This window comes from Podarcis filfolensis, assembly GCF_964270895.1.
Source record: "Podarcis filfolensis genome assembly, chromosome: 1".
NCBI classification, from domain to species: Eukaryota; Metazoa; Chordata; class Lepidosauria; order Squamata; family Lacertidae; genus Podarcis; species Podarcis filfolensis.
The window spans coordinates 132,647,988-132,674,136 of NC_139604.1; the positions used below are offsets into that span (position 1 = coordinate 132,647,988).

The 26,149-nt window shown below is 47.9% G+C and overlaps 1 protein-coding gene across 1 annotated transcript in view; it reads right to left on the reverse strand.

Moving 5' to 3' along the window:
* ABHD12B (abhydrolase domain containing 12B) overlaps positions 1 to 26,149 on the reverse strand; it is a 35,878-nt gene that overhangs the window by 321 nt on the left and 9,408 nt on the right. The window contains exons 4-12 of the mRNA XM_083618825.1: positions 24,958 to 25,077; positions 24,407 to 24,437; positions 23,970 to 24,015; positions 23,749 to 23,878; positions 17,841 to 17,878; positions 14,809 to 14,891; positions 10,868 to 10,950; positions 4,716 to 4,794; positions 1,500 to 1,624 (exon numbers count right to left, since the gene is read on the reverse strand). Of these exons, the coding sequence (XP_083474951.1) occupies positions 1,500 to 1,624; positions 4,716 to 4,794; positions 10,868 to 10,950; positions 14,809 to 14,891; positions 17,841 to 17,878; positions 23,749 to 23,878; positions 23,970 to 24,015; positions 24,407 to 24,437; positions 24,958 to 25,077 (735 nt within the window). The remainder of the gene's footprint in view (positions 1 to 1,499; positions 1,625 to 4,715; positions 4,795 to 10,867; positions 10,951 to 14,808; positions 14,892 to 17,840; positions 17,879 to 23,748; positions 23,879 to 23,969; positions 24,016 to 24,406; positions 24,438 to 24,957; positions 25,078 to 26,149) is intronic.

The following is a 26,149-nucleotide window of genomic DNA, read 5'->3' on the forward strand; positions in this document are numbered from 1 at the left end:
CAGCCAATGGGAGGCCTCTTCCCCGGACTCAACTCTCAGGCCCCAGACTCTCAGCCTGGCATCCCTGAGAGCCCGGCGCCCGGGTGCCCCGCACCCCTAGCACCTACGGGTAAGACAGCCCTGTACTTAGGCTGTCTTTAGGCTGGGACAGGGTTTCCCAAACTTGGGTCTCTATCTGTTTCTGGACTACAACTCCCATCATCCATGACCCATGGGCCCTGCTAGTTAGGGATGATGGGAGTTGTAGTCCCAAGTTTTGTAAACTCTGGTGCAACATTTGGGCGGAAGAGTACACTCTGTATGTGGGTGCACATATATGCCATTTCAGTAAATATGGAAGGTGTGTTTGTTTTAAATTGGGGAAAGTGATCCACTTGCAGTAGACCAGCCACTTCTGAGGATGTCTCCCCATCACCTAGGTCAAGTGTAGCCAATGTGGTTTCTTCTGTCTTATATTGGACTACAACTCCAATATAACATGGAGGAAGCCACATTAGCTCTGCAAGAACTTCCCAGCCACTGAAAGCCACCTCTGACCGCAGGGCCAAGAATAAGAATAAGAACAACTTATTATTTATAGCCTGCCCACAGGGCAGGTGCCACTACCAAGAAGGCCCTCTGCCTGGTTCCCTGTAGCTTCACTTTTCGCAGTGAGGCAACCGCCAGAAGGCCCTCTGCGCTGGATCTCAGTGTCTGGGCAGAACAATGGGGGTGGAGACGCTCCTTCAGGTATACTGGGCTGAGGCCATTTAGGGCTTTAAAGATCAGCACCAACACTTGGAATTGTGCTCGGAAACATACTGTGAGCCAGTGTAGGTCTTTCAAGACCGCTGTTATGTCTTGACATAACAGGCCCAAGTGCTGCTGTGGCATTTAAGCATGTTCTTCTTGGTCATGCAATGGAGAGACATGTTCCCTTCGCCTGCCATACTGATTTCTGCAATGATCACAGAGCTATTTTAAAAAATACTGAGGTTATACAGTCATACCTCGGGATGAATACGCTTCAGTTTAAATATTTTTGGGTTGCACTCTGTGGTGACCCAGAAGGAACGAAGCCACTCGCACATGCGCAGACGCTCAAAATGACGTCACACGCATGCACGGAAGCGGCGAAACGCATGTGCACATGTGCAGTCGTGTCTTACATTCGCTTCAGGATGCGAATGGGGCTCCGGAACGGATCCCGATCGCATCCAGAGGTACCACTGTACTGCTAATGGACAGGGCAGGAGGGTTGGACAGTCTCTCTCATCAAGGTGCAGGAGCGATGAAGAAGGGGTCCTCCCTCTTGCAAACAGCCAAGGCAAACAGCCTGGGCTAAAGGCTGATTCTTGGGCTTCCAGCACAGCAAATTTGCACATCCCCCTTGTCTGCTGCAGCAGGAAGCTGCGTGTGCCCAGCTCCTTGCTTCATCCCAGCCCTCAAAGTGTCAAAGGGAAATCAGGGCCTGGGGACCCCATTCTGCAAAAACGTTTCTCTTCTTTCCGCCCACTTACTTCACGATGCCGGCAAGATCAGGGTGGAAGGAAATGTACTCGTGTCCTAAGCCCAGGGCAGAAGGTAAAGGAATAAACATGACGTTCTCTTTCTTCTCCGAAGCGTTGTATGCAATCTCAAAGAGCTGCAAGGGAACGAATGAGGCAGGTTGCAGCATCTGGGGTTTCTTAGTTTCATAGAGTCTTACGGGGGTCGTCTAGTCCAGGGGTCGGCAACCTAAGGCCCATGGGCCAGTAGCAGCCCACAAGGCTTGTCTAACCGGCCCATGGCGACCCCTGCCACTGCCCGCTTTTAGCGATGCGGGGACCAACTTCTGGGTTGATGGCGCCTGTGTGGATGCTCATGGGCCCTCTCCTGACCCGGATGTGTGCCGGAAATAGCATGTGCGCACGCACACACGTGCTCCTCCGACCCAGAAGAGTGGGCATGTGCACACGCTTCGGCCCATCCTCCAACAGACGGAGCGTCAACCAGCCCATCCATGGATAAGGTTGTCGACCTTTGATCTAGGCCATACCCCTGCAATACTGGAATCTCAGCTAAAGCATTCAGGACAGATGGCCATCCTATTGGTAAAACCTATTTGGTGTTTCGCAACTTTCTGACTAGTTGCAGGACCTTAGCCAGACCTAGCAGAGTAAACTCAGAATCCACGGAAGCAATTGGCGACTTGGCTGCAGACAGGATAGACGAAGCAGGAACCAGGAACTTGTAGTTAGGTGTTTATTTTATATACAGTGGACTATTTACACGAACAGAACACGGATCTTTAGCTAGCTCTCTCTGACACGACTCACAACTCCTACACTGACACACAGAACTCTGAACCTCTGAACTCCTGAACTAACTCATTCCAGTTAGTAGGCCATTAATTATCACTCCCTTGAAAGAGCTTGACCAATCAGGGAGCTGTCTGCATGTCTCTGCAGGCAGCCAAACCAGGCAGACTTACTCCTTCAGATTGCCTTCTGGCTGTCTGCCAAACCTTAATTGACTCTGTGTGAGTAGCTGCACATACACAGTTTCCCAACACATCCAACCTCTGCTTAAAAACCTCTAAGGAAGGAGAGACCACAACCTCTCGTGGGAGTCTGACAGTAAGAGCTGTTTGACAGTTGAACAAAGTTTTTCTGAATGCCTAGTCGGAATCTCCTTTTTTGCAGCTTGAAGCCACGGGTTCGAATCCTACCCTCCAGAGCAGAAGAAAACAAGCATGTTCCCACCCCTTAAGATATTTGAAGATGGCCATCATATCTCTTCTCAGTCTCCTCTTTTCCAGGCTAAACATACCCAGCAACCCTTCCTCACAAGGCTTGGTTTCCAGACCCTTGATCATCTTGGTTGCCCTCCTCTGCGCACGTTTCAGCTTGTCAACATCCTTCTTAAATTGTGGTGCCCAGAATTGGACACAGTATTCCACGTGTTGTCTAACCAAGGCAGAATAGAGTGGGGCTATTACTTCCCTTGATCTGGGCACTGTTGATGCAGCCTAGAATAGCATTAGCTTTGATTTTCCTGCTGCATCACACTGTTGACTCATGTTCATGTCCCCTAGATCCTTTCCACATGTACCGCTAGTAAGTTAGGTGTCCCCCATCCTATATTTGTGCATCTGGGCGCTGTGGTCTAAACCACAGAGCCTAGGGCTTGCCGATCAGAAGGTCAGCGGTTCGAATCCCCGTGACGGGGTGAGCTCCCGTTGCTCAGTCCCTGCTCCTGCCAACCTAGCAGTTTGAAAGCACGTCAAAGTGCAAGTAGATAAATAGGTACTGCTCCAGTGGGAAGGTAAACGGCGTTTCCGTGCGCTGCTCTGGTTCGCCAGAAGCGGCTTAGTCATGCTGGCCACATGACCCGGAAGCTGTACGCCGGCTCCCTCGGCCAATAAAGCGAGATGAGCGCCGCAACCCCAGAGTCAGTCACAATTGGACATAATGATCAGGGGTCCCTTTACCTTTACCTCTTCCTGCCTAAGTGCAGAACCTGACATTTGTCCCTATTGAAATACATTTTGTTAGCTTGCACCCAGGTCTCCAATCTGTTAAGGTCAGTTTGAATTCTGGTTCTGTCTTCTGCAGCATTAGCTACCCTTCCTAGTTGGGTGTCATCTTCAAATTGGATGAGCACCCCCTCAATTCCTTCAAGTCATTTATAAAGTCATTGAACAATAACGGGACCAGGACAGAACCCTGCAACACCCCACTGTCGCTTTTTTCCAGGATGACGAGGAACTATTAACTGCAATACATACAATACCTGTAAAAGGATCAAACTGAGAAACAGAGACACACGACTTGTGATTTGTTATTATTATGGTTTTATCCCACAGAGTTCATGGTGGATTCCAAAGGTTCTCCCCCCCCCCTTTCCCTCATTTTATCCTCTCAACAGCCCTGTGTGGTAGGTTAGGGCTGAGAGAACTTGCAGCTGGAACACAGGACGTTTTGTGAGCTGGAATTGGAAACAGCATCCTGTTCTGACGGTCTCATCGCTAGCCCTCCTGCAAAATCACACCTTGCGTTGCAAGGCGAGACATCGGCCTGTGGTTTCATTTCCACTGTCGAAATCCCCCACCTCCAACTTGGCCCTGACTTTAAAACTTCTGGTGCCTTCAGAAGGTTCAAAGCATGTTGCAGCATTTTTTAAAAAAATTATATGTAGAGTGAACAACCCATTCACCACTCCCTCTTAAAATGAGCACCCTGGTCCCTCTGAAATAAATGCAGCTTGCTTTGAATGTTCAGGAAATGACTAAGCAACAAGGAATTCAAGGCAGAAGTTGCAAAGGATGTTTTAGAGCCGCGCATGGGTACCAGTTGCCCTACGGCTGTTGGATTGCAACTTCCGTCAGTCCCAGCCATCATAGCCCAGAGCCAGGGATGATGGGAACTGCAGTCCAACAATCCCAGAAGGGACAAATGTTCCCTAGCCCAGTTTGAAAGTGTAACCTATCTGACCTTGCATTTTCAGCCCTAGAATGGCAATTACGAATAGTCGCTCGCCTAGGATGAGGAGAACTGTGTCCCCAGGTGACCAAACAAGGAGCCCTTTGTAATTGTGAAAATAATCCATAGTTCTGCCCCCCCACCCCACCCTGCCACCATTTTACTGGCTAAGTGAGCAAATAACCATGGAGGCTTCGTTCCACGGCTGCATTGCCTTCCCACTTTTAAGAGAAACGAAAAAAGAAGATTAGAATAGTACAAAGGCTTTGTTACCTTTCTTCCATGTTGTATTGGTATGATCGCATCATCTTCTGCATGTATGATCAGGATAGGACTGGACAACAATTGGACGCTGCAGATGGAGACGGAATGCAATGAACCACCAAGCATTTGGTTATTCTGGTTTTATCCTGCATCTTTGGCCAAACCCTGGCTCCCAAAGTGATTTGGGAAATTAGAACACGAGATGATTAGATTTATATACCACCCTTCATCTGAAAATCACAAGACAGTTTACGAAATGGGTGGAACTTTAGCCGATAAGCTGGTTAAATCAATTAAATTTGCACGGGAGTAATTTAAAAAATGGTTTTTAAGCAAGAGTCATACTTTGGCTTTGGATGTGATGTAGAACAATCATAAGGGACGCAGGTGGCGCTGTGGGTTAAACCACAGAGCCTAGGGCTTGCTGATCAGAAGGTCGGCGGTTCGAATCCCCGCGATGGGGTGAACTCCCATTGCTCGGTCCCTGCTCCTGCCAACCTAGCAGTTCGAAAGCACGTCAAAGTGCAAGTAGATAAATAGGCACCGCTCCGGCGGGAAGGTAAACGGCGTTTCTGTGTGCTGCTTTGGTTCGCCAGAAGCGGCTTAGTCATGCTGGCCACATGACCCGGAAGCTGTACGCCGGCTCCCTCGGCCAATTAAGCGAGATGAGCGCCGCAACCCCAGAGTCGGTCACGACTGGACCTAATGGTCAGGGGTCCCTTTACCTTTACCTTTAGAACAATCTTAGAAAAGGCCTTCTTCTCCCTCTCCCCCCCCCTCTCTTTTTAAGTGTGAGGCCAGCTACAAAGCCTTTCCTGATGGCCCACCTGGTCCAATACGATTTTTCAGTGGTAGCAGCCCCACCAAGCAGGGAACAGATTTAAGAGTCTAGAAGTACCACATGGTTTTTATTCTAAAGGGCTGGGCAGGGCAGAGCGGTGACCCAGTAAGCAGCAAAAATTGTCCCTCCTTTCTCATCAGTTTGATCATTTGGTGACCAGGCAAGAAGTCATAATCCCCATCCACATCTGATTTTTACAGATCCCCCCTGAGGGGAGGGTTGTCTCTCTCTGCATACATAGAGGAAGTCTGCAAGAGTGAGGGGTAAAACCCATTTTGTTCAGGCGCTTTTGGCTGGCATGTGGACCCCAGTGGGGTGATGGCCAAGGGTGAACACAGACCCCAAAATAGTTCCCCAGCCTGTGCCTTACGGATGATGCCTCCCAAATTAAATTGCAATTTTTAGTTATTTAAGAAAATTTGAATACCGCTTGGTTGCAACGAAACCTCAAAATGGTTTACCAAAAATCTATTTTTTTAAAAAAATATATATACAGTGGTACCTCGGGTTAAGTACTTAATTCGTTCCGGAAGTCTGTTCTTAACCTGAAACTGTTCTTAACCTGAAGCACCACTAATGGAGCCTCCCGCTGCCACCACGCGATTTCTGTTCTCATCCTGAAGCAAAGTTCTTAACCCGAGGTACTTTTTCTGGGTTAGCAGAGTCTGTAACCTGAAGTGTATGTAACCTGAAGCGTATTGTCAGCGAACTGCCATCGGAGTCCTTTGAAAGACTGAAGAAGGCGTTCGCTTCGGAAGAGCAGCTCCTGCACGTGGATCTGGAGAAGCCCATGAGGCTGGAGACCAACACGTCAGACCGAGCCATCGGAGCCGTACTTTTGCAGCCAGGAGCCCAGCAGGGCTGGAGGCCGTGCGCCTTTTTCTCGAGGAAGCTGAGCAAGTCGGAGCAAAACTACACGGTGTATGACCGCGAACTGCTTGCTATCTATGCAGCGTTTCGCCGATGGAGACATCTGTTAATAGGGGCGCAGCACAAGATCCAGGTTTGTACGGATCACAAGAACTTGGAGTACTGGAGGACTGCGCGAGTACTCAACCAGAGACAGATTCGATGGGCACAGGAGTTCTCCAAGTTTTCCTTCGAGATCCGGTATGTGCCGGGAGAGGAGAACGTTAGAGCCGATGCTCTCTCCCGGAAGCCGGAGTACATGGAAGGAGAGGGACCACCGGAAGTCCGACACGTGTTCCCTGAGAACAGATGGGTGTGTGGGGGAGTGTTGGTTGGGAAACGAGAACTGGCCGGTCTTACTAGAAACGACGAGTTCGCTCAGACTAAAATCAGGGAACTCCGGGAAGGAAGGGAAAACCATGGAGAGTTTGAGGAAAAGGAAGGGGTACTGTACTATAAGGGAGCGCTGCACGTACCGGGGGAGACCTTGAGGGGAAGGGTACTCAAACAACTCCACGACAACCCAACAGCGGGGCACTTTGGTCAGCACAAGACCATGCTGCTTGTCACCAGGCAGTTCTGGTGGCCACGGGTAAGGGAAGTATGTACGGGGGTGCGACCACTGCCAGAGGGCAAAGGGGGAGAGGGCTGCCCCTGCAGGGTTACTGGAACCCTTACCCACGCCGGGAAGACCCTGGGAGGTGGTGTCCATAGATTTTATGACCGATTTGCCCAAGTCAAGGGGGAAGACAGCAGTCATGGTAGTAGTCGATCTACTGACAAAAATGTGCCATTTCATAGCTTGCTCGCATGCGGTGACGGCAGAGGAAACAGCCAGGTTGTTTGTGGATCACATTTTCAGGCTGCATGGGGCTCCCTCGAGGGTCATCTCAGATCACGGGAAACAATTTACCCCCCGGTTCTGGAGGAAGCTCATGAGCTTGCTGCAGGTCGAGGTGGGCTTCTCGGCAGCGAGACACCCGGAAACCAACGGGCAAGCAGAAAGAGCGAACAGTATACTCCAGCAATACCTACGCTGCTACGTCAGCGAGAGACAAAACGACTGGGTAGAGAAGCTAGCGCTGGCTGAATTTGCGTACAATAACGCTGAACATGTGTCCACGGGAATGAGCCCGTACATGGCCAATTATGGGTGTCACCCCAGGGCCTTCCCGGGGAGGGGGGAGGAAGGATGGAGCGTACCTGCAGCAGAGCAGTTTGTGGAAGAAATGGAGGCCTTGCACCAGCAACTCCAGATGAACTTGGAGCGGGCCAAGGAAATTTACAAGAGGCAGGCAGACAAGCACCGTCGGGAGGGGGGGCATACGGGTGGGAGACTGGGTGTGGTTGTTAACCCAAGGGTTACCCTTTAAGGGAGGGTGCAGGAAGTTGCAGCCGAGGCGGCTGGGACCTTTTGAGGTAACACAGCAGGTGAACCCTGTGGCATTCAAGCTCAAGCTGCCAGACAGCATGAAGATACACCCGGTGTTCCATAGGTCCCTACTCTCTCCGTACAGGGAGGGGCGGGAATTTCCGGGGCGGGAGGGAGGAGTCACCACACACCCGCAGGTAGAGGAGAGGGAACACCACAACCAAGCCACGGAAATACTCGATTCAAGGTGGCGAGGACGCAAGGTGGAGTACTTGGTAGCTTGGGAGGGAGAACCCAGGTCAGAAAACACGTGGGTTCCCGCAGAGGCAATCAATGACGGGTATCTGGTGGAGGAGTTCCACAGCCTGTTCCCAGATAAACCAAAACCACTAGCGAGATTCTGGGAGGAGCAATTTGGAACCACAGACGACGAAGAGGACTTTGTGGGTTTTCCTCCCTCCGAAGAGGAGGGAGGAGAAGCGTCGGAGGGAGAAAAATCAGACTGGGAGGCCCACCCCGCGGGAAGAGATCAAAGCGGGTGGGAAGCGGGTTTTGAATCCTCAGAGGATGGCGACAGCTCCTTCCGGGGATTCCCTGCATCGTCGGCCAAGGAAAGGGACGAAGTTGGATCAAAAGGTTGGGCCGGGGGTGGAGGGGGTCCTGGGGGGGAGATGGATGTCAGGGAACTGCCATCGGAGCTAGAGGCGGAGGCAAGGCTCCAAAGCGATGCTGGAGAAGGGCCCAGCAGGGAGAGAGGCAGCTCATCGGCTGGGGAAGGAAATCAGCGTAACACCAGGGATAAAGGAGGGCAGATGGGGGAAGCGGAGAGGGGGCTCCAGGACTCCTCGCCGGAGACCAGCGGGGAGAGCACGGGTCCTCCGCTGCCCACACCCACCCTGCGCCGAAGACTGCCGCGCAGGGAAAGTAGGCGGCGACTTGGCGTCAAAGAACTTCTTTGCTGGAAGAGGTTCAAGAAATGCCCACTGATGGATTCTTCTAGCGACTGAAACAGCCACGAAGTGAAGGGCTGTCCAGACAGAAAAGGTTTGACCAGGCAACCCAGCCTAGAGTGGCAGTAACTTACGCACGAGCAACCCCTATAACCATTACACGTATGTAACCCAAGGTACCGCTGTATCTATAAAGGACAGTTTAAAAAACATTCAAACACTAATTAAAACCAATGTTAACCTAAAAAACACACATGTAACTTCCACGTGTCTGGAAAAGGTTTTCCGCAGGCGCTGGAAACCGTACAGCAAAGACAGCTGTCAATAAAGCAGGGAGTTTTGAAGTGTAGCAGCCACCACACTAAATGTGTACAAGTATTGTGCAGCATCTATAACACTGCCAGATCCGCAGATCGAAGCAGTCAAGAAGGCACATGTGCAAGACGAAATGCCGTATTTTTCGCTCCACAAGACACACCTGACCATAAGACGCACCTAGTTTTTAGAGGGGGAAAGCCCGATTTTGGGGGGGGGGTCAGCTCACAGTTGTGCAGCTTCTTTGGCAAAGGGGAAAAGCCCCTTTTTTTGAGGATCAGCTCAAAGTCGTTGAGCTTACTTTGCAAAGGGAAAAAAATCCTGTTTTTATGAGGTTCAACTCACAGTTCTGCAGCTTCTTTAGGAAAGGGAGCCGTTTCTACAGTTTCCAGACAGGTAATCTAATCAGCCAGTCGCATGTCGCTGGGGAAACAAACAGCCTCCGTCTGCAGAACATTCAGCAATGGAGGCCTGGGCAAGAGCCAGCAATCGACCGCACATTCGCTCCATAAGACGCACAGACATTTCCCCTTACTTTTTAGGAGGGGAAAAGTGTGTCTTATGGAGCAAAAAATACAGTGCTCCATAATGTGGAATGTTGATGGAGATCTTAATCTTTTTTCTATATTTATTGCCGAGTTTCTCTTTCGAATGTTTAAAAGAGTTGTTTTCACTGAACATTGTGATAGGAATTTTATGGTCTTAGATATATGGTAATGTTCATAACCGCACATACATAGATCAGCACAGGAAGGCCAACCTGGAACCATTTTGATTCCTAAACTGACCAAATGTTTTCTCTGCAAGGTCAAAGTGGGAAACCTCCCATTGTCTTTTCCTTCACAAATCCTGTCTTAAGGGCACATTTAAGATATGAATAGGGTGTGAGCCTGTGACATGGCCCAGGAACTAAGTATTTATCACTACAAAAGACTGGCCGGGCTCCCCAGGCAATCCAATCAAGTAACCTGCCAGACAGGAGATAAACAATGACAGGAGAAAAACAACATTCAAATTTCTGTTTTAGACCACCTTTTCTGTGATGTGGGTGTGATGTATCTGAGGGGTGGTCTTAGGTTATACCCCTTCTGTGATGTATGTATGATGTTTCTGGGGGTGGTCTTGATCTACAGGGTGGCAATTTCAAAAGTCTTTATAAGGCCTTGCATGCCATTTTTCTGGGTCCCTCCTCTCTCCTGCGGGTGAGGGGGGCACCCTGTTGCAACAGATCAATAAATATCAGGCTTACTAGCTGCTTTGCTTCTCAATATTCTCTGGTTGGCCTCTGTTATTTTCTGCTACCAATAGGGAACCTATGTAAGGACTCTATATGGGCTCTTGGATACCCCATAAGGGAAAGGGGCAATTTTTGTTTACAACAACAGCCAGTGTGTGTAATGGTTAAGGGTGTTGGAGAGCTGGGTTCGAATCCCCACTCAGCCAGGAAAGCTCCCTGGGTGACCTTGGGCCAGCCACCATCTGTGCCTCACAAGTTCGTTGGGAGGATGAAATGGGAAGGAAGAGAACCATGTGCACCAATTTGAGATCCTTAGAGGATAGAGGTGGTATAGAAATGTTAATAATGATGATAATATTCTCGTTGTAAACCGCTTTAAGGGTTTTGCTTGGTTTTACAGTAAAGTGATGCATGCCTTTTATGAAACAAAACAAAATAAGAGGACACCAGTTTTGCTCAAGTGTACACAGACTTCTACAGGGACAGGTGCCCCAAACAGAACCACCTCGCTGCCACCGTGGCACCCTTCGGACTCACTTTTTGTCGTTTGGGAAGATCATACCCGCGAGAGCCATCGTGTCTAAGATCAGATAGTCAAAGCCAGGAAACTTGCGGTAGATCTGTTTCAAGAAAGGGCAGGTGACTGGTTAGAAGAAGTCTCAGCGGAACAGAGAGCCTGAAAAAAGGTGGACATTTTCCATGGATGGAAAATGCCTTTGTGAAATTGCCCCAGTAAATGTGTCAGCAAAGCAAACGTGTGTGGGGCAAGGGGGGGGTCTATATTGCTGCAATATCAGTGGCAAGAGGAGTCCACGTTCCAAATATAACATACCTTCTGGCTGAGGATTTATGTCAGGTGTCAGCAAGGTTTACCTCGCCTGGGCCGGTTCACTCCAGCGGAGATCCCTCTGTGGATGGATGGTGGCTAACAGATTGAGGTTGAATCCTGACAAGACAGAAGTACTGTTCTTGGGGGACAGGAGAGGGGCAGGTGTGGAGGACTCCCTGGACCTGAATGGGGTAACTGTGCCCCTGAAGGACCAGGTGCGCAGACTGGGAGTCATTGTGGACTCACAGCTGTCCATGGAGGCACAGGTTAATTCTGTGTCCAGGGCAGCTGTTTATCAGCTCCATCTGGTACGCAGGATGCGACCCTACCTGCCTGCAGACTGTCTCGCCAGAGTGGTGCATGCTCTGGTTATCTTCCGCTTGGACTACTGCAATGCGCTCTATGTGGGGCTACCTTTGAAGGTGACCCGGAAACTGCAATTAATCCAGAATGCGGCAGCTAGACTGGTGACTGGGAGCAGCCACCGAGACCACATAACACTGGTCTTGAAAGACCTACATTGGCTCCCAGTACGTTTCCGAGCACAATTCAAAGTGTTGGTGCTGACCTTTAAAGCCCTAAACGGCCTTGGCCCAGTGTACCGGAAGGAGCGTCTCCACCCCCATCGTTCAGCCCGGACACTGAGGTCCAGCGCTGAGGGCCTTCTGGCGGTTCCCTCACTGCGAGAAGCCAAGTTACAGGGAACCAGGCAGAGGGCCTTCCCAGTAGTGGCGCCTGCTCTGTGGAACGCCCTCCCTTCAGATGTCAAAGGGGAAAATAACTACCAAACTTTTAGAAGACATCTAAAGGCAGCCCTGTTTAGGGAAGCTTTTAATGTTTAATAGGCTATTGTATTTTAGTGTTTTGTTGGAAGCCGCCCAGAGTGGCTGGGGAAACCCAGCCAGATGCACGGGGTATAAATAATAAATTATTATTATTATTATTATTATTATTATTATTGTTGTTGTTGTTGTTGTTGTTGTTGTTGTTATCATCATCATCATCTGTGGGCCAGAGCGCACATGCACCCGCGATTTTCTGCATCTGCACAGGTGCAATTTCTGGCGTCTGTGTCTGTGCAGATGCGATTTCCGGCGTCTGCGCAGACATGATTTCTGGTGCCACAAAAGCGGGTCCCCGTGCCGCGCTGCGCTGGTTTAGCACAGCGCACGGCGACTCGCAGAGAGGGTGGCTCAGTTCGGGGGCGGCTCATGGGGCAGTTAAACAACCCCTGGGGGCCGCTTGTGGCCCATGGGCCTTCGGTTGCCAACCCCTGGTTTAGGTTTTTCCCAATGGTAATTACCATATTTTTCGCTCTATAAGACACACTTTCCCCCTCCCAAAAAGTAAGGGGAAATGTGTGTGTGTCTTAAGGAGTGAATGCAGGCTGCGCAGCTTTTGCTGAAGCCAGGAGAGCAAGAGGGATCAGTGCGCACTGATCCCTCTTGCTCTCCTGTTTTCAGCAAAAGCAACGCGAAGCCTCCTGGGCGCAGTGGGAGCGCTCCCGCTGCAATCCGGAGGCTTTGCGTTGCTTTTGCTGAAAACAGGAAAGCAAGAGGGATCAGTGCGCACTGATCCCTCTTGCTCTCCTGGCTTCGCTTCGCTGGAGAGCCGCTGTGCAGCTTTCCCTCTCTGCGCAGCGCCCCTTCAGTGAAGCGGGAGGAGAAAGGGAGTCCCTTTCCTTTCTCCTCCCGCTTTGCTAGAGAGGCGCTGAGCAGAGAGGGAGAGAACATTTTTTTTCTTGTTCTCCTCCTCTAAAACTAGGTGCGTCTTATGGTCGGGTGCGTCTTATAGAGCGAAAAATACGGTGCATTTGGTGGTCCAGAAAAGGCCTTTAGATCATCCTTGTTTTTAATTTACGCACACAGTTTGCAAGGCACATAAACCAATGGCACAAAAATTTAAAAAAACAAAACCACACAGCATAATTAATACACACAACAAAGCTAGCATTATCCATGATAAGACAGACTCATTAAAACAGCACAGCAATGAAAACATGATATGCAGATTGAGAGATCAAGGGAATGCCTGTGTAAACAGACGCCTCCCGAGATGCTGGCAGGTTGCCACTTTTGACAGGGAGTCTCGCATTTCAGGACGTTCCAGCACTATTCGGAGCAACTGGCACTTGGAGGAACGCTGCCTCCAGCTCAGGACAGGCGAAAGAAAGCCCTCCTTCACGCAGCACACCGTTAAACTGCGGAACTCACTGCTGCAGGAGGCAGTGGTGGCGACCAACTTGGAGGGCTTTCAAAGAGGATTGGACAAATTGATGGGGCAGAAGGCTATCAACAGCTACTAGCCACAATGGCTATCCTCTGGTCAAAGGCAGCAATGGTTCTGAATACCAGTTACTGGAACCCGCAGGATCCTTGCGCTCGGATCCTGCTTATAATAATAATAATAATAATAATAATTTATTATTTGTACCCCGCCCACCTGGCTGGGTTTCCCCAGCCACTCTGGGCAGCTTCCATAGAAACCAAAAATACACAATATCACAGATTAAAAACTTCTCTGAACAGGGCTGCCTTAAGATGTCATCTGAATGTCAGGTAGTTATTTATCGCTTTGACCTCTGATGGGAGGGCATTCCACAGGGCAGGTGCCACTACCGAAAAGGCCCTCTGCCTGGTTCCCTGTAGCTTTGCTTCTCGCAATGAGGGAACCGCCAGAAGGCCCTCAGCGCTGGATCTCAGCGTCTGGGCAGAACGATGGGGGTGGAGACGCTCCTTCAGGTATACTGGGCCGAGGCCGTTTAGGGCTTTAAAGGTCAACACCAGCACTTTGAATTGTGCTCGGAAACGTACTGGGAGCCAATGTAGGTCTTTCAAGACCGGTGTTATATGGTCTCGGCGGCCGCCCCCAGTCACCAGTCTAGCTGCCGCATTCTGGATTAGTTGTAGTTTCCGAGTCACCTTCAAAGGTAGCCCCACATAGAGCGCATTGCAGTAGTCCAAGCGAGAGATAACTAGAGCATGTACCACTCTGGCGAGACAGTCTGCAGGCAGATAGGGTCTCATCCTGCGTACCATATGGAGCTGGTAGACAGCTGCCCTGGACACAGAATTGACCTGTGCCTCCATGGACAGCTGTGAGTCCAGAATGACTCCCAGGCTGCGCACCTAGTCCTTCAGGGGCACAGTGACCCTATTCCGGACCAGGGAGTCCTCCACACCAGCCCGCCTCCTGTCCCCCCAAAACAGTACTTCTGTCTTGTCAGGATTCCACCTCAATCTGTTAGCCGCCATCCATCCTCCAACCGCCTCCAGACACTAGCCACAATGGCTATCCTCTGGTCAAAGGCAGCAATGGTTCTGAATACCAGTTGTTGGAACCTGCGGGATCCTTGTGCTTGGATCCTGCTTATGTGTTTCCCATTGGGGCATTGGGGGGCCACTGTGAGAACAGGATGCTGGACCAATGGTCTGACCTAGAATGCCTCTTGTCATGTTACATTTGACTTTTGCTCAAGGTACACTGAGAGGCCATATTTGGCTCTCTGGGCTGAAGTTCCCCACCCCGGCCAGACAGAATAGAAATTAAAACCGCTTGCCGGCTGGCACACCCCACTGTTTACAGAGTTGTTCAGCAAGCTGTTTCAGTGGCAGCAAGAGGGCCGCGAAAGAAGAGCACTAAATCTTACTTTTGTAACGGGGATGGTGGCAGCTGCATCCCGGATGTTGGTATAAGGAGCCTCCAGAACCAGAGCGTCGACTATGGTTCCATCTGCAGGGGGAAGAGGTGGGAATTGGAAAATGAAAGTGGAAGCAAACGCAGTCATGGGCTGCATCAACGCAAGTCGGGTGTCCAGATCAAGGAAAGTCATAGTCTATTTGGGGACTTCCCTGGCTTTTTTTTCCTGGCCCACGGAGGATCAGTCTGGATAGTTGGCCTTGGTGAAGACTTGACGTTTTCATCCCCCAAAAAAGTTTTTGAGTTGAGTTTCTACTGAAATGAGGATGCATTTTAATGTTGTGTTTTAATCTTGTTTTTAAGTTGTATTTCAATCAATTGTTTTTATACCTGGTGTTAGCTGCCCTGAGCCCAGTCTTGGCTGGGGAGAGCGGGATATAAAGAAAAATTATTATTATTATTATTATTATTATTATTATTATTATTATTATTATTAATTTCTTGTCAATTGATAAGAAAGAAGATTCCTACTAAATTTTAAGAAGGACTTTTGGATGGCAAGAGCTGTCAGCAGCGGAACAGACTCTCTCAAAAGGTGATGGACTTTCCTTCCTTGGAGGTTTTTAAAAAGAGGTTGGATTGACATCTGTCAGTGATTTCTTAGCTGTGATTCCTGTATTGGGGAGTTAGATCCTTGGTGTTCCCTTCCAACACTACGATTCTGTGATTTAATTCTACGAAAAGCGCTTGGAGAGACGCCAAGACAAATCCCTGGAGAAGGGCAGCTTTTCCCCACCAGAAGAACCAGGGCAGCAAGCTATTCCAGTCTGACAGAGACAAAATATACAGAAATCCAGGCTGGCTTGAACAGTCAACTTGCAAAATTTGAGGAGGGTGTGGAGATGGAGCCCTGTTACCCCTCCAGAACAACTGCAAAGCAGATTCCAAGAAAATGGAGACGTGTTTGATTGCTGCCGACACAAAATCATTGCAGGGTCGCAATCTAGTCCCCAAATGCAGGATCGCAGCTCGGAATCACATGTCGAGTTCCACCCTCATCCCATCTGTGACAGGAATTTTGAGGTCTTAGATATATAGTAATGTTCATAACTGGACGTACATAGATCAGCACAGGAAGACCAACCTGAAGCCATTTTGATTCCTAAACTGAGCAAATGTTTTCTCTGCAAGGTCAAAGTGGAAAAGCTTCCCCATTGTCTTTTCCTTCACAAATCCTGTCTTAAGGGTATGTCTGTGTTTGAATAGGGTGTGAGCCTGTGACCTGGCCCAGGAACTAAGTATTTATCACTACAAAAGAATGGCCAGGCTCCCCAGGCAATCCAATCAAGTAACCCGCCAGACAGGAGATAAACAACATTCAAATTTCTGTTTTAGACCGCCTTTTCTGTGATGTAGGTGTGATGTATCTGAGGGGTGGTCTTAGGTTACACCCCTTCTGTGATGTATGTATGATGTTTCTGGGGGTGGTCTTGATCTACAGGGTGGGAATTTCAAAAGTCTTTATAAGGCCTTGCATGACATTTTTCGGGGTTCCTCCTCTCTCCTGCGGGTGAGGGGAGCACCCTGTTGCAACAGATCAATAAAGATCAGGCTTACTAGCTGCTTTGCTCCTCAATATTCTCTGGTTGGCCTCTGTTATTTTCTCCTACCGATAGGGAACCTATGTAAGGACTCTATATGGGCTCTTGGATACCCCATAAGGGAAAAGGGTAATTTTTGTTTACAACACCATCTTTCCGGGGCTTCCCGGCTTCCTCAACACCCCAGTCTCTTCCAACCCCTATAGACCTGGGGGCAAACTATATGCAGTTTTGAGTGAGGGGCATTGGGAAAGTACATAGGAATGGCGTCACGAATGAGGATTCAGCAGAAGTAGGGGAGAAAGTGGGGAGGGGGACCCAGTTGCATCTGTCATTTGTGTTGACAGCCTCTCTCTTGACGTCATACGCAAACAGATGTTGCTTCACGCACGCGTTAACAGAGAGCTGTAAGAATAAACCGGAGAAAGAAGGGCGTTTTGAACATGCTCAGAAACACCCTTGAAGAATCCGCGTCCACTGAAACAGATTTCAGGGCCAAATCTGTGGCTCATGCCCCCAATTTGCTCACCCTATGCAAAAGCCAATCTCCTCACTTCCAAGAAGAAGAAGAGTTTGGATTTGATATCCCGCTTTATCACTACCCGAAGGAGTCTCAAAGCGGCTAACATTCTCCTTTCCCTTCCTCCCCCACAACAAACACTCTGTGAGGTGAGTGGGGCTGAGAGACTTCAGAGAAGTGTGACTAGTCCAAGGTCGCCCAGCAGCTGCAGGTGGAGGAGCGGAGACGCGAACCCGGTTCACCAGATCACGAGTCTACCGCTCTTAACCACTACACCACACTGGCTTAGTTTAAAGGTTTAATAACCCTGTAAAAGTAAAGGGACCCCTGACCATTAGGTCCAGTCGTGGCCGACTCTGGGGTTGCGGCGCTCACCTCGCTTTACTGGCCGAGGGAGCCGGCGTACAGTTTCCGGGTCATGTGGCCAGCATGACTAAGCCGCTTCTGGCAAACCAGAGCAGCGCACAGAAACAGCGCTTACCTTTCTGCCGGAGCGGTACCTATTTATCTAGTTGCACTTTGACATGCTTTCAAACTGCTAGGTTGGCAGGAGCAGGGACCGGGCAATGGGAGCTCACCCCGTCACGGGGATTCAGACCACCGACCTTCTGATCGGCAAGTCCCAGGCTCTGTGGTTTAACCCACAGCACCACCAGGCCATGTCCTTCACACAAAAGCGTGCGCAAATGCCTCTCTCTAATCTGTAGCTCAGTGGCAGAGCATCTGCCTTGGTGGCAGAAGGTCGCAGGTTCAATCCCTGGTGCCTCCAAGTAGAATTTAGGAACAGGCTCCCTTGCCTAAAACGCTGGAGAGCTGTTGTCAGTCAGTGTGGACAGCACTTTGCAGTTCCTATGTACCCACAACCAGCCCCCCTTGGATTGTGAGGACTTACCCCTTCCACACACAGATATTAATAATTACCTTTTTCTTTCAGCCTCCTAGCGGTGTTGGTAGCAATTCTGCAGGGAAACAGGAAAGAGGGATATTGTCACATCGCAGGCCCAGAAGATCTCTCCTGGATTAGGCCAATGACTCATTGAGCCTGACATCCTGTTCTCATGGGGACCAGCTATTATTATTATTATTATTATTATTATTATTATTATTATTATTATTTCTACCCCATCCATCTGCCTGGGTTTCCCCATCCACTCTGGGCGGCTTCCAACAAAAGATTAAAAAGACATTAAAACATCAGTCAATAAAAACTTCCCTAAACAGGGCTGCCTTCAGTTGTCTTCTAAATGCCAGATAGCAGTTTATTTCTTTGAGATCTGATGGGAGGGCGTTCCACAGGGCGGGTGCCACCACCAAGAAGGCCCTCTGCCTAGTTCCCTGTAACCTCACTTCTCGCAATGAGGGAACCACCAGAAGGCCCTCGGAGCTGGACCTCAGTGTCCGGGCAGAACGATGGGGGTGGAGACGCTCCTTCAGGTATACTGGGCTGAAGCCATTTAGGGCTTTAAACGTTAGCACCAACACTTTGAACTATGCTTGGAAACGTACTGGGAGCCAATGTAGGTCTTTCAAGACCGGTGTTATGTGGTCTCGGCTGCTCCCAGTCACCAGTCTAGCTGCTGCATTCTGGATTAGTTGTAGTTTCCGGGTCACCTTCATTTTTTTTTTTTTTATAATATTTTTATTTTTTCCATATAAACACAACATACATAAACATACAAAGACAAAAACAGAACAAAAAACATGTATCATTTCATATCCTAATTTCTTATACCTTTCTTCCCCGACTTCCTCATGCCTCCCTTTTCTGTATTCCAAATTCTTATCGATTGTTCAGCAAATCTTCCCTTATTTTAATTTAAATTTAGACTAGTCTTCCTTATTCTCCTTGTCTTAACCATAGCTAATAGTAACCATTTACTTTCCAGTCCAGCATCATTCTAACTTTCATTAATTTTGTAATATTTCTTTAAATAGTCTTTAAATTTTTTCCACTCTTCTTGCGCTGCTTCTCTTCCCTGGTTTCGGATTCTGCTCGTCATTTCTGCCAAACCCATGTAGTCTATCACCTTCATCTGCCATTCTTCCAGTGTGGGTAGCTCTTGCGTCTTCCAGTACTTCGCAATGAGTATTCTAGCTGCTGTTGTAGCATACATAAAGAAAGTTATATCCGTCTTTAACACCCCTTGGCCGACAATACCCAAGAGAAAGGCCTCTGGTTTCTTGGGGAAAGTATATTTAAATACCTTTTTAAGTTCATTATAGATCATTTCCCAGAATACCTTAATCTTCGGGCAAGTCCACCAAAGATGAAAAAATGTACCTTCAGTTTCTTTACATTTCCAACATTTATTGTCAGGCAAATGGTAAATCTTTGCAAGCTTGACTGGGGTTATGTACCACCTATATATCATTTTCATAATGTTTTCTCTTAAGGCATTACATGCCGTAAATTTCATCCCGGTGGTCCACAACTTTTCCCAATCAGCAAACAAAATATTATGACCAATGTCCTGAGCCCATTTAATCATAGCCGATTTAACCGTTTCATCCTGTGTATTCCATTTCAGCAGCAAATTGTACATTTTTGACAAATTCTTAGTACTGGGTTCTAACAGTTCTGTCTCCAATTTTGATTTTTCCACCTGGAAGCCAATTTTACTGTCCAGTTTAAACGCTTCATTTATTTGATGATAGTGCAACCAGTCTCTCACCTTCCCTTTTAATTTCTCAAAACTCTGCAATCTCAGTTTGTCCCCTTCCTTTTCCAAAATTTCCCAGTATCTTGGCCACTTGGACTCCATATTTAACTTTTTAACTGCCTTAGCTTCCATTGGCGACAGCCACCTTGGAGTTTTATTTTCCAGCAAGTCTTTATATCTAACCCAGACATTTAATAGTGCTTTTCTGACAATATGATTTTTAAAACTTTTATGTGCTTTAACCCTGTCATACCACAAATATGCATGCCACCCAAAAATATTGTTAAAACCTTCCAAATCCAAAATGTCTGTGTTTTCAAGAAGCAGCCATTCTTTCAGCCAGCAGAAAGCTGCCGCTTCATAGTACAATTTAAAGTCTGGCAGGGCAAACCCCCCTCTTTCCTTTGAATCCGTTAATATCTTAAATTTAATTCTGGGCTTTTTGCCCTGCCAGACAAATTTAGATATGTCTTTTTGCCACTTCTTGAAACAATCCATTTTATCAATTATTTGCAATGCTTGGAACAAAAACAACATTCTTGGCAATACATTCATTTTTATAACTGCAATACGGCCTAACAAGGAAAGCTTTAAGTTGGACCAAATCTCCAAGTCTTTTTTCACTTCTCTCCAAGTTTTTTCATAATTATCTTTAAACAAATTCACATTTTTAGCTGTCATATTTATACCCAAATATTTCACTTTTTTAACCACAGTCAACCCTGTCTCGTTCTGAAACCTTTCTTTTTCTATCTGTGTCAAATTTTTCTCCAGAACCTTTGTCTTAGACTTATTCAATTTAAATCCTGCCATTTGACCAAACTCTTGAATTATTTCCAAAACTCTTTTCGTGCTAGCTTCTGGCTCTTGCAATGTAAGTACTAAATCATCTGCAAATGCTCTCAGTTTATATTGTTTAGCTCCGACCTGAATCCCTTTAACCAACTGGTCCCTCCTAATCATATTAAGCAAAACCTCCAGGACCGATATAAAAAGTAGTGGGGAGATAGGGCACCCCTGACGTGTCCCTTTTTCAATCTTGAACTCTTCTGTAACCACATTATTTACAATTAGTTTTGCCTTCTGTTCAGAGTATATTGCACCTATACCATTCTCAAACCCTTGGCCTACCCCCATCCCCCGGAGGTTCTTCAACATAAAACTCCAAGAAATGTTATCAAAGGCTTTCTCGGCATCCACAAATATCAAAACAGCCTTAGTGTTTATGTTCACTTCCAGCTTTTCCAAAATGTCAATTATATTCCTTACGTTATCCGACAAATGCCTTTTTGGGAGAAAGCCCGCTTGGTCCCCGTGAATCTCCTCCATCAAGACTCTTTTCAGTCTCTTTGCTAAAATGTCAGCAAAAATTTTGTAATCCACATTCAATAACGAGATGGGTCGGTAGTTTTTAAGTTGGGTCTTTTCAGTCTCTGTCTTTGGTATAAGTGTAATGTAGGCCTCTCTCCACGTATCGGGTGCCCTTTTCCCCTCCATAATCTCATTGCAGACTTCCTTCAGAGGTTGTATCAACCCTTCCTTCAAAACTTTGTAATATTTGGAAGTCAATCCATCCGGTCCGGGGGATTTGCCCAGCGTCATGCCTTGAATGGCATCTTCTATTTCTTGTGCTGATATCTCCTGGTTCAATATTGCCTTACTTTCTTGCGAAACCTTTTTCAGCCCATTTACCTCGAGGAACTGTTGTATGTCCATTTCTTTCTGCGGCCCTTGTGTGTAAAGTTGTCTAAAGTAGTTCTGAAAACAATTCCTAATTTCCGCTGGGTTGCTTATGTTTTTTCCTTCCACTTCTATATTTGTTACCGTGTTGAGTTTTTGTCTCTTCTTTATTTGCCAAGCCAGTAACTTGCCACATTTATCAGCAGATTCAAAGGTCTTTTGTCTCATTTGTTTAATTTTCCACTCTAATTCTTGATTCATCAGTTCCATATATTGTGTTTGATGAAATTTAATTTCTCTTAAAATCTCTTGGGATTTTGGCTTCGATCTTAATTGTTTTTCCCCTTCTTTTATCTTTTCCAAAATTCTCTCCTTCTTCTCATTTTGCTTTCTTTTCTTTAAAGTATTTTGCTGAATCAAAAACCCTCTCATCACGGCTTTGCTTGCGTCCCATACTATTCTTTTTTCTACTTTAGACCTTAAGTTGATTTCAAAGTAGTCTTTCAAAGTTTTTTGGGCCTTCTTGCAGATCTCCTCATCTCTGAATAAGGTGTCATTCATTCTCCATCTGAAGGAACCAGTTGTTGTTTGCCTCATCACCATCTTTACAGCGTTATGGTCGGAGAAAGTTTTTGGGCAGATTTCTACTTTTTTTATGTTCGGCGCCATACTGCTAGTCACCCAAATTTGGTCAATCCTTGTCCATGTCATTTTGGCTTCAGAAAAGAAGGTTCCCTCTCTTTCTAATGGATGTTTTGTTCTCCAAATATCAATCAAGTCCATATTGTCAGTCATTTCAAAAAAAGTCTTTGGTAGTCTTCCATCTTTTGTTATTACCTGTCTTTGTGCTTTGTCCATATTTGTTGAAACTACTCCATTCATATCTCCCATCAAAATTAAGTTGTAATCCATATGGTCCATCAAGATTTCATGCAACTTCTTAAAGAATTCAGCTTTCCCTTCATTTGGTGCGTAGATTCCCACTATCAAATACTTCTCTCCTTGGGATTGAATTTCAATTGCCAAATATCTTCCTTGATCATCTTTAAAAATTTGTTTCGGTTGCAACTTTTCTTTTGCATAGATCACCACTCCTCTCTTTTTTACTCTGTCTGAGGATATAAATTCCTGTCCCAGTCTTTAGTTTCCGGGTCACCTTCAAAGGTAGCCCCATGTACAGCGCATTGCAGTAGTCCAAGCGGGAGATAACCAGAGCATGCATCACTCTGGCAAGACAGTCTGCGGGCAGGGAGGGTCTCATCCTGCGTACCAGAGAGAGCTGGTAGACAGCCTCCCTGGACACAGTTTCCTGTGGGAAACCAGCGAGCAGAATTCGAACACAAGAGCCCTCTCCCCAGCTCAAACCATGTTTCAGACACTGAGGTCTTGAGTGAGGTACCAGGTTTGTCCACAGGAGAGACAAAACCACACCTGAAGGTTGCAAGGGTCAACACTGTTTCCTCAGACCAAGATAGAGCAAAAGCTCTAGTCCCATGGAAGACAGGTAACCAGAGGTTTGAACTGGTCAGTCCAGTTGCAGCTGGTTCCAAAAGTGGAACTGGTACAACAGGGGTATACTATGTGTATGACAACTGTTTGTTTATGTCACTTGCTGCTGCAATAGCTTATGCAGCAACGGTTACCTAAAAATGGGGGAGTGATGTTAGGATTTTTATATATCCGAGATGCTCCAGCAAGTAGTACTATCGTACTATGATTTGTATACATCATGTGAGTGTCTGAGTGAGCGTGAGACAGGAAGTCTGAGTACTGTTGGAAGTCAGTTTCACTTCTGTATGTGATGCAGTTCTGTAAAGTAAAGGTAAAGGGACCCCTGACCATTAGGTCCAGTCGCGGACGACTCTGGGGTTGGGGTGCTCATCTTGCTTTACTGGCCGAGGGAGCCGGCGTACAACTTCCGGGTCATGCAGCCAGCATGACTAAGCCGCTTCTGACGAACCAGAGCAGCGCACGGAAACGCTGTTTACCTTCCCACTGGAGCAGTACCTATTTATCTACTTGCACTTTGACGTGCTTTCGAACTGCTAGGTTGGCAGGAGCAGGGACCGAGCAACGGGAGCTCACCCCGTAGCAGGATTCGAACCGCCGACCTTCTGATCGGCAAGGCCTAGGCTCTGTGGTTTAACCCACAGCGCCACCCGTGTCCTGATGCAGTTCTGTACTGGTGTTCAAAGAGCACAGATGTACTGATGGAGTCTCTGTATTATAAGACTGTAAATAAAGTAGTTTAGAACTACTGATGGAGTCTTTCTTCTGCTAGGATAAGCTAGAAGGCTAGCGTGTTCTTCTCAGAGGAGAGGGGTTGCTTATTACCGGTCTCTCTAGACTGAGGGAGATTTATGGCCAGAGAGGACCACCAGAGAGACGTCCCAATGACTTGGGAAGTCGGCAGCCTTCCCGGGCGTGTTTCCAACAGAATCCACAATAAAGAGGGCACCCAGAGACAGGGCTGAGAACGCAAAACCTACCCAGTGCCCAGCGAGTGTCCCCAGAAGATGACTGTGCTGTTGCGGCTGCGGGCTTTGACCCAGTCGTAGACAAACTGGATGTCCGTGGTGAAGCCATTTTCGCTGGGGTGGCCGGTGGAGTCTGCGTAGCCTGGAGGGAGGCATCGGATGAAGGATCAGAGGAAAACACACCATCCGCGTGTCCCGCAAGACCCCGGCATTATTTGTGCGTTGGAACTTACCTCGGTAGTCAACAGCCAGGACGTGAAAGCCGCTGTCACTCATGGCCTGTTGAGCAAATGAGCCAAAACTTCAGAAACAGAAACCTACAAGGAAGTCCTTGGAGTTAAACTATGGAACTCATTGCCACGGGAGGCAGGGGTGGCCAGCTTCGAAAGAGGATTGGACAAATTCCTGGAGGAAAAGAGGGCTGCCGTAGCTACTAGCCACAATGGGTGGTCTGACTCCATAGTCAAGAGGCAGCAATGGTTCTAAACACCAGTTGCTGGAAACCAGAGGAAGGGAGATGGGCCTCGTATTCGAATCCTGCTTGCCTGCTGGGGCTTCTGTTTGGCCGCTATGAGAACAGGAGCGGGGACTCGATAGGCCATTGGCCTGATTCAGCAGGTTCATCTTATGTTCTTATTTTTAAAGGGGAAGAGGGAACATCACAACTTACCTTTGCTAAACGAACTCTGTGACTTGTTGCTCTGTAAGAGAGGTCAAAGACAAGAGCCAAGTGTTTAACCATCGTTGCCGGCGATCAAAATTGCCAACTTGCTTATTTCCAGAATGACTCATAAACGGATCACAAGCCAGCCATTAAAAGACGTGGTTTAAAGCAGGCATAGGCAAACTCCAGCCTTCCAGATGTTTTGGGACTACAGTTCCCATCATCCCTGACCACTGGTCCTGTTAGCTAGGGATGATGGGAATTGTAGTCCCAAACATCTGGAGGGCCGGAGTTTGCCTATGCCTGGTTTAAAGTTTTAAAGTAGTTAAATGAGCAAGACTATTCAGGCTCACACCGGCCACACGAGGGGGAATGGCGCCACTGGGATTCCCTTGGGCATGAAACCTGGGTCCATTCTGCATGCAGGGCAGGTGTCCTGCACTAAGCTACAGCCCTTCTGTCCCAACATCCAGACGATGCATGCAGGAGAATAACAACTGAGCAGGGGAATCACAGAGCACCGACGTTGCCTTTGTTCCTTTCAGTCTCAAACTCACCTGTTCCCACCATTGCCATGGAGATAGATTATGATGGGATTATCGTCCGCCAGGGCCTCTTCGTACCAGCTGGGGCCCTTTCCCTCAGCCTCCTCCCGCATGTTGTCAGGCAAGGAGTGCCTAAGAGGAGAAGCAAAAGGCCTATTCAGCCGCAGTGGGGGCTGCCCCACTGCGGATGGAAAGGGGGAGCAGTGAGGCGAGTTGCATCTGCCCAGATCAGTGCACAAAGCGAGCCTTGAGCGCATCAGCTAAAAATATGGATTTGTGCACAGAGAAAGCAAAAGTGAGAGCAAAGCCGATAAGTGCATGCATGGTGCTTTGCAGATACGGATCATCCTCAAGTCTTCCCTCTGTAGAAGCTCAGTCCTGGCAAAGAACTCTTAATTATTGGCTCTGTCTAAACTTAAATCCACCCGGTCTACTGCCCTTACTGAGACAAGACCCCCATAAAAGTGCGTGGTTTAAAATTGTGCACCAAAAACTCCTCTCCTGCGGACTCCACCAACAACAGCTTCTCATGACGGGCTTTATTAAAGCAAAAAGGCTAATTGGACAGCGTCTGAAGGACTTAGAGCAACAGAACAATCTGGCCGTTATAAAGAAACTCTGTCCTTGGTATGCCTCCCCCCCCCTCTCAGTTTGATTCCCTGGCACCGTATTTGTACAAATTAACTATCCCAAAATACAGATGAGCCTTCACACTGGCCAGATTGGATGTGGTGCCCTCTGCCGTACTTGAGGGCAGATACCAAAAGATTCCAACTGAGAAATGACTCTGCCCCTGTAGAGATGGGAATCTGGAAACAGTGGCTCATGTTCTCCTGTCCTGTCCCCTTTATAAAGATCTGAGGAATGAGATCATTACCCAACTCCTACTTACCATCCCAGGCCGCCCATCTGAGGCCACATTGTTCTTTCTTTTATCAGATCAAAATGATCAGACGATAATCTTGGTCATTTGATTGCCCTTTTTACCCACTGCTGCCTTTTTATTTGTATATATTGCTTGTTTTATGGGACACGGGTAGCGCTGTGGGTTAAACCACAGAGCCTAGGGCTTGCCGATCAGAAGGTCAGCGGTTCGAATCCCCGCAACGGAGTGAGCTCCCGTTGCTCGGTCCCTGATCCTGCCCACCTAGCAGTTCGAAAGCACGTCAAAGTGCAAGTAGATAAATAGGTACCACTCCAGCGG